Source organism: Dryas octopetala, chromosome 2 (genome assembly GCF_963921425.1).
Source record: "Dryas octopetala chromosome 2, drDryOcto1.1, whole genome shotgun sequence".
Classification (NCBI taxonomy): Eukaryota; Viridiplantae; Streptophyta; class Magnoliopsida; order Rosales; family Rosaceae; genus Dryas; species Dryas octopetala.
This window is the reverse complement of record NC_141367.1, coordinates 16,991,338-16,999,386: the sequence shown is the minus strand read 5'-3', so window position 1 is coordinate 16,999,386 and position 8,049 is coordinate 16,991,338. Positions and strand designations below refer to the sequence as shown.

General features: G+C 36.0%; 1 protein-coding gene across 3 annotated transcripts; it reads right to left on the bottom strand.

Annotated features, from left to right (window-relative positions):
- Nucleotides 1-268: 268 nt before the first annotated feature.
- On the bottom strand, nt 269-7,291 carry LOC147293553 (Afadin/alpha-actinin-binding protein). 3 transcript variants are annotated; one of them, XM_086232439.1, is made up of 16 exons: nt 7,142-7,291; nt 7,028-7,056; nt 6,800-6,911; nt 6,571-6,668; nt 6,123-6,219; nt 5,950-6,039; nt 5,780-5,842; nt 5,557-5,631; nt 5,391-5,459; nt 5,239-5,316; nt 3,219-3,329; nt 3,057-3,134; nt 2,844-2,963; nt 1,724-1,767; nt 1,598-1,655; nt 269-542 (listed from the first exon to the last, which is right to left on the bottom strand). In XM_086232439.1, the coding sequence occupies exons 1-16, from the start codon at nt 7,172-7,174 to the stop codon at nt 528-530; spliced, it is 1,170 nt and encodes a 389-aa protein (XP_086088565.1). In that variant the 5' UTR covers nt 7,175-7,291; the 3' UTR covers nt 269-527. The 3 variants fall into 3 exon arrangements, with proteins under 3 accessions (XP_086088565.1, XP_086088566.1, XP_086088567.1); XM_086232440.1 differs by having other exon boundaries at nt 1,598-1,625; XM_086232441.1 differs by lacking the exon at nt 269-542 and having other exon boundaries at nt 1,592-1,625.
- Between the last annotated feature and the right edge of the window lie 758 nt (nt 7,292-8,049).

Below are 8,049 nucleotides of genomic sequence, written 5' to 3'. Positions count from 1 at the left end.
ATTTTTAACTAAACTTAACTAAAAATTTAGCTATTACAATTTTAGTTTAGTTAAATGCTAACCAATGTAGAGGATTTTATGAGTTTTAGCTAAATTTTAGCTTTAGCTATTAGTTTTAACTAACCATGCAAAAAGATGAGAGTAGGGAGTGTGCAAAAATTATAAAAAAAAAAAAGAAAAAGTGTGCAAATAGCAACACTCTATTTTAATTATAAACAAACACATCAGTTCTCACAGCAATACCAAACTAAACCTTAAACGGCATTGATGAAAATAACATACATATGAGTTAGCTGACTACTAAAATCGGTTTAAGCATACATTCGTAACGAAAGCTAGATAATAATTACATTTACAATACAGATTAAAATGCCTTCTAGGTTTTACAAGCCGAACAGATTGTTCTGGATACTCTAGTCAGAAACAAGCGTACAATAGTCTACAAGCTTGCAGCCTTCAACTCAGCAAACAGCCAACTTCAAATAGTCTTTGACATCGACCAAAAATTTTGGGTTTCATTAGGCTCGTTAGTTTCTGACTCCCTGAACATCAATCAAGAAGCAAATCAGACCAACACTGTTAACAATGGAAAGGTCATAGCTGACAGCACAGAGTTCACTTCATACATTGGTTAATTTCTTGGCTAAATTATGGTTTTGATACCTGTAGTTTGGGCCAAGTTTTACTAAGGTACCCATAGTTTCAATTGTCTCAATTTTGGTATTGTAATTGCTTAATTTCATTAAATTTTTCAACTTAAAAAGTCCAATTTACCCCAACAAGTACGATTTTTTTTTATGGAATAAACACGTGAGGAGCACATGAGAGGAGTAAATTAGACATTTTAGGTAAAAAAAATTGATGAAATTAAGCAATTTGACCACAATTGAAACAATTAGTAAACTACAATACCAAAATTGAGAGAATTAAAACAATAAGTATCTTAGTGGAACTTGGCCCAAACTACAGTCCAAAATCATAATTTGACCTAATTTCTTTCTAAATACTTTATTACGTTAATCTCTTTTGAGAGGTGAAACTTAAGATCCTTGCCAAAGCAATTTTTTGAAAATAAGGTCTTAATTGCACTTTAGCATGGGAGGAATATCAAAATTTCACTGTATGAAAAGCCTGTGTCACACAATACAACCCTCCAACTTGGAGGCTCCAAGTTAGCCCTTCAAAAGCATGGTCTTGAACTGGTGTCTACTGATCTATTGGTAAAAAGTACTCAAAAGTTTTGCAACTTGCACTCTCATCCAAACCATCAAGATGTTGAATACAACCTCATTATGTGGTCTTTAAATTCATACATACGATCATTAACATTTAAAGAGGATGGGAATTAATTTGTAAAACCAGTCGGAAAATGTTAGGGGAAACTGTGCAAGAATATAAGTGAATACGAAAATCCTAAATCACCTTTGTCAAATGAAGACCACACAGAGGAATTCCATGATAGACTTAATATTGAAGGCACTTACTATGCTGTCATCTAAGTCTATCCTTGTTTAATATTAAAAGTTAGAGATGATTATCTACTATGGACGCTCAATCTCATAAGCATCCAAAAATTTCATGTAATTTGTATTTATACCTCAGCTGGTGACGAAATGATAGATTCCCTGCCAGAATTAAAATGGCCATTCAGACTCCTGCATAAATACGTATAACCATATAAATATCTACTTCACTGAAAGATTATAAGGAGAAAGGAGAATACCTTGGTCTCTCAGACTTAGAAAATTGTTTGGACATTATGGATGCCTGCAATAAAACCAATTGCTATCTTTATTGCTAAACCAAAAACAGAATAAAGGGCAGAATTATGTAACTGCACTGATAGATGCCTTAGTGCACTCGCACAAATTGAAAGGCAAGAAAACATTGTTGAACAGGGATATAAATTTGAGGAAATTGAAGTATTTGAAGAAACAGAATGCCTCAGTGGCCAAAAAAAGAAGAAACAGAATGCCTCAGCACATCAACTCTTAAGAAAGTTGCAAGTTTGTGCACTTCTCCGGACTCAGGTGACACTCTTTCTTTTTTAACAGGAACCTTAAAATAAATAAAGAGAAAAGGTATACAAGGCGAGATGGACAAACAAGTGCATCCAAGCGTAGCCTATTACAAATGCTTAACAGCCCAAAAACATATAATCAATACAAAGCACCCATCCAGATGATAACACTGAAGGGAATGTTCCTAAAATGTATAAGACAATAACCCACCTCCTATATCCTATCGTCAAAATTTTGTTCATTCCTTTCTAACCAAACAATCCCCCTTTGCAAAAGGCCAAAGAGCAATAAGCCTTCGTGTTTGCGGCCCCCCACCACCACCACCACCACCACACACACACACACACACACAAATGTCCTAACACAACCCACACCACTCAAAACACATACAACAATCTAACTCCAAATTTGTGAAGTGAAAGAACAATGTAATAATTGCATCTTATAATTTAAGAGCCCAAAACAACCGAAATCATCTTGCACTGTCTGGAAAACTCATTTTTCATTAGGAAGGGTGCCCATACGACGATTATTATGAAGCTGAGTAGTCCAAGAAGAACCAAACAAAGAAGCTATGGCCTTGATAAATTATAAACATTTTATGGCTAGGATAAAATTATGAAGCTATCCAACAATAGGGAGAACTTCGACAATACGCACTAAACGGAAAAGAAAGGACAAGCATACAAACGGGCAAATCCGCTCATGACTTAAGCACATAAAGCATGGAGTGTTACTTTAAATGCAAAGGCATCTATTATGCATACAAGTAGAATGCATCACATATATATTCTGATGTGCACAAGAGTAAAAGAACAAGACCTGCTCTTGGATTATGCTCCTCGCCTCAACAAGTTGAGCTTCAAGCTCAAGCTCCCTCTCAGTTGCTTCAGATGTGACCTCCGCTCCTTTTTGTGCATCTTGCAATTGAACCATGCGCTCCTTCAAATTTATAACATAAGCAACAGAATCTATCAATAGTTCATTGTTTGCAAGAATCACAAGACGAACATGTATTAATGGAAAACAAACTACCTTTATGGAAGCCATCTTATTTCGGAGACTTTCTTCTATTTGATCTCTAGCCATGTGAAAAGGAAGGTCAAAGACATCCTGCAAGGAGTAAACTGTTGGTGATTCAAATTGCACATGAACCAAAGGAAGGTTTTACCCATACATCATTGGAAAATGCCATACCGTCCGCCCACCCAATGGAGACTGTGAGTGATCAGTTTCAACTCGTTCATTGACAGCCAGAGACTGCTTCGACAGCCCATTTGGAGCATTTATAAAATCACGCATATCCATCTGTAAGAAAAACATTCTAGTATAACTTCCGAACGATTGGCATACATAGAAAAAGAATACTGAAAACTTCTCACCACAAAATTAATGACTAGAAGTATAAAATAACAAGAAATTAATCTGGTGTAGTTAACACATTGGATAAGGGGAGGTGCAAGGGGAGGAGTTCCTAGGTCCTGACTAATTTTAGAGTACCACTTCACATGCCCATATGCAACTGCATCAAAAACTACAATCATAAAATGCAGAAGTTGAATTCCTCTAACCAAAGAAAGTAGAATCCTTGGTTTGTGATATCATTCAATTCTTATGATATCAGTATCCTGCATTGGCACGAGGATAAATGCCCAAAAACTAAGAAATACCAAGTTGCAAAGAGATAGTTTCAACTTTCAGCATTTATTATTAGTATAATGAGGGTTTGCAGAATTTTGCAACGAATCACAGTTCGTTAGAAAAGGTGCCATCATGAAATAGGATATGCAGGCTGAAAAGTAAACTGGGAAAAAAAAAAAAAGATTGCCCATTAAAAGAGAATGGGAGAATAAGAATTAAAAAGGTATGAACAAACATGATGACGAGGGCAGCAAATTGAAAGCTACTAAAATAGCATATTTGGCTTGGGACAAAAGCAAATAGATAAAACAACACACACATGGGAAATGATAGAGGTTACAAAGTGTGTTTCAATTCCACGGTACCCTATATCCAAGGTATTTGTTCTAGTGTACAGGGATTACCAAAAAAAAAACTAGAGACATTAAGAGGGCAATTATTCACGAATGTCCTTCAATAATTTTTTGGGAGACTTAGAGTTCAGTCAATTTTATGAGTCTTTCTTAGACTAAGACCGGTAGTGATTTAGGGTTTTTAATTAAGTCCTTTTATTTTTCTTCTTTGACGGCTTTATGTTAGGTTTTAACTCCAAGATTACAAAGCTCACTCTACACCCTAGGAGGGGAAATACCCTTCAAATAGAGGAAAATACCCTTCAAATCGGGGAAGGACTTTATATGAATTAAAAAGACTTTATTATGAATTAAAATGATTTTCTTATAAATTATTATGAATTAAAATGATTTTCTTATAAATTTTAAAACACTCCCGGTCTCCATCTAAAAAGTGTTTTTCTAAAGGACCTAAGTTTAATTATCTCTAATTTTTTTATAGGGTCCTTCAATACTTATAAACATCAAAAATCCACAAACACAATTAACTTAGAATGTGAACACACACATACACAAAGGTTCCTGAACTCCTGCTTTTTAGTTGTTATTAACAAAGGTAGTAGGTAACTTTTTGTAATAAAGTGTAGTAGAATGATGAACTGATCCTTAATCCTCAGCCAGAAAGGGGAGAAATCTTCTTTAGGTATGGCCTGTCCTAAAAGCAAACTTATCATCTTCATCATGTAAACTAAGACAATAGACACCCCCAAGTAAATTAGGACAACAGAGGAAAAACAAATTTATAAGACCTATCTTCCTTAACCTTATGTATGACTTTTGCTGTGAAACTCAACCACAGGAAATTACTCTCTTAATCTTTACTCTGATGTAGATAGCTAAAAGGTTCTTGCTTCACCACAACCATCCAAGTTCTAGCAAAATTTATGGTATGTTTCCCTCACCCACTGGGACAGGAATATTAGACAACGTTAATCCATTTAGGTTGTTAGTGTGACTGAAAAAAAGAGAGCTCCTATCTTCTATAATACTTGGTTTTTAAATAGCAAAATACAATGCACCAGGCACATGACTATTAGAAAAACAAAAAACATAAAATGCCATAACAGTCAATAAAAATGCTTAGGTGCTGCCACATATAGTTACATACCCCCTAGTGAAAATTGGGAATCATGAACCCACAAAATTGATAATCATTACAGCACTTTTACAATGAATAGCATTACCTGCATCGATCGCAGTAATGCCTTTAAATCAGCATTCTCTGCGATCAATTCTTGATTTTTTGTCTCATAAGCATCCACCTGCCGATAATGTATAGTAAAAATCAGACAAGAAGTGGCTACAAAAGGTTAAATAACCAAATCAATCTGCATACAATCTTTTTATAAAAATCATTATCAGTCTTCTTTCCATTCCATGTTCCACGCTGCTGCCGCCCTTCTTTCTGTTCACATGTGATATTAAGGGGAAGAAAAAAGGTAAAATTAGGTGGATGAATTTGAAATTTTGTAGGTCATTTAAGTAAGTCAGCCAATTAATACCTGAAGCAAGTTCATTATCTCCATGCCTGATCTAGATTCCTTCTTTTTCTCCATCATCACTTGGTTTAGCCTCTCCTGAAATTAAAATAGCATGACTCTTTCTTTCCAAATCTAATATCTCATCCACTCATGTAATCAAACACATATAAAGTCCTATTCTGCAAACATACATAGCCAATATATTCTCCTCACAAAATAAGAATACATGTTGAAATCATAGTACCTGCAACTTTATGTACTCCTTTTCTTTTTTCTTCATCTCATGCATTTGTTGAGTCCTAACTTGCTTTGGCAGCATCAACATATCATTGATGCTTGTCAGGAATTGTCCATTTTTACATAGTAGCTAACAAAATTCAGAAAAGAAACTCGATTAAATCCAAATGTCCCAACCTGATTCCCAATGACCATCCTCTGAAACTCATCTCGCTCCTGCTGTAGCTTCTCAATTTGGGACTTAAAAGCCGCTTTAGCTTTAGCTTCCTAAGCATAGAGAACTTCCAAATGAATCAATGAAACTACCAAACCAATATGACGTCCCCTTTGGAAAAATTTAAGTTTCTAACCGTTCGCGTCATTGTTGCTATCTCCCTATCTTTGGCTTGTAACTGCCCCTCAAGCCTTTCAACTTTAGCTTCTAATCTTGATATGTCTGACAATAGCCTATACCATAAAAAAGGAAAGGGACAATAAAACATCAGTATCATTCTGAATACTGAAATTCTGAAAATCTTCCCTAAACTAAAAGCCCATACAACTGGACAAACATAAACTAAGTGACAATATGCTCAACCAAATAAAGACAAAATCACTTAATTAACACACAATTACCATGTAAAATGAACTGATAAATTATTCACCATTAATAAATGAAAGGTAGTTCAAAATGCATATTCAGCATATAGTGTCTCAAAAGATGCATACATTTCTAATCAAACTTGATTTTACTCAAAATGTAGTAACTCTGATATCTAACTCCCAAAAGCACCACATAAACTCTAGAGAGAATCATACCGCTGTCGCTGTTCATTAGCGGACTCTCGAAATTCAACATCACGCTGTCTCTGCTGAATTAACGAATACATACAATTGCAAGTCCGGGCAACAGAAACCTACCAATTGCAGCACATAAAGTGGTTTACTAAATAACTAAATATATCAAACAAAAAGGAAAAAAATTGAATCTTTCTTGAGAAAATTTAAGGCAAAAAAACAACAACAACAAAGATCGAGCAAAACTGACCGGATCATTTGCAAAGAGATCGAGGGAAGCCGGGAATCCGAAGGTAACAAGCGTCTGATTCAAATACTTAATGCAATGCTCCAAATTCCCCACATCGGCAAATGCGTACTCTCTGAAGCACAAAATCAAATACCTAGACTTCAACACACTTATATACATATCCATACGCACACACACAATGCATACATATTTATACACATTAGAAACCCTAAAAATGGAGGAACTGACCCAATTGTGAAGGCGGACTGAGGAGACGACTGTACAAAAGCATAGAAAGATACTGTTAGAAAGTTATGGAGAAACTGGAAGTGCATTGTTAGAGTCAAGAAGAATGAATAGTACTCTGAGATTGAAGTCTGCGTCAGTGGCTGGCATTGTTGAGAGCTTTCTTCGAGCTCGCACAGAGAGAGAGAGAGAGAGAGAGAGAGAGAGAGAGAGAGAGATTTGGTTTGGGTTATGGAGGAGTGTACAGTAGCCCACAGTGTGTGTCTCTCTCAGATAGATCTGAACGGTGTTTCCAATTCAATGCTTTCAAATTTTTTTGGACTCGGTTTGGACTCTGGTGGTTAGACTCGGGACAAATTCGTAATCCACTGCGGTCGTGCCTACGTTGGTTTCATGTGACAGCCAATGGCATTATTACTTTTTGACCGGGTCAATCACGTTTGGCGACGTGGTGTGGTTTGATTGGTTGAATGGTTGTGAAATGGTCTTGTTGAGTGTGCAGGGTTTGAAGTAAAATGGCGCCAGACGTCACAAACAGAGTGTGTAAAGTGATTATTTTGGACCCACCGTTATAATGTATTTTCTTATATTTTTCATGATATTTATTGAAGATCTTTGAAGCAAAATTAATGGTGCGTTTGGATGAAGTATTTTGAAATTACTAAGGAATTCACAAATGACGGAATTTAAAACGATGTGATTTAAAATTCTAGAATATGCAAATTCTCTTGTTTGGATAACATGTAAATATAATGGAGTTTAAACACGGAATTTATGGTAGTTTTAATTTTTGATACATTAATTCAAAAGAGTGATGGTGATGGTGGCAACAACAAAAATGATGTTTATGGTGAGTTGACCAAATTGATAGGGGTAATGGCCCACAAGCGGTAGGAGAAATGGTGGTGGCTAAAATTGGGGTGTTGGCGGTGGCGGTGGCGGTGGTGGTGTTGGAAATGGCGGTGATGGTGGTGGCGGCGGTGACGGTGATGGTGATGGTGGTGGTGGTGACGGTGATGGCGGTG

What these genes read in the sequence shown, in the direction of transcription:
- LOC147293553 (XM_086232439.1), bottom strand. Translation starts at nt 7,174, where the DNA reads ATGCCAGCCACTGACGCAGACTTCAATCTCAGA. An exon ending in ATAAGATGGCTTCCATAAAG is followed by an intron (nt 2,964 to 3,056) that starts GTAGTTTGTTTT and finishes ATAAATTTGAAG; the next exon opens with GAGCGCATGGTTCAATTGCA. An exon ending in GGAGCATAATCCAAGAGCAG is followed by an intron (nt 1,768 to 2,843) that starts GTCTTGTTCTTT and finishes GTTTTATTGCAG; the next exon opens with GCATCCATAATGTCCAAACA.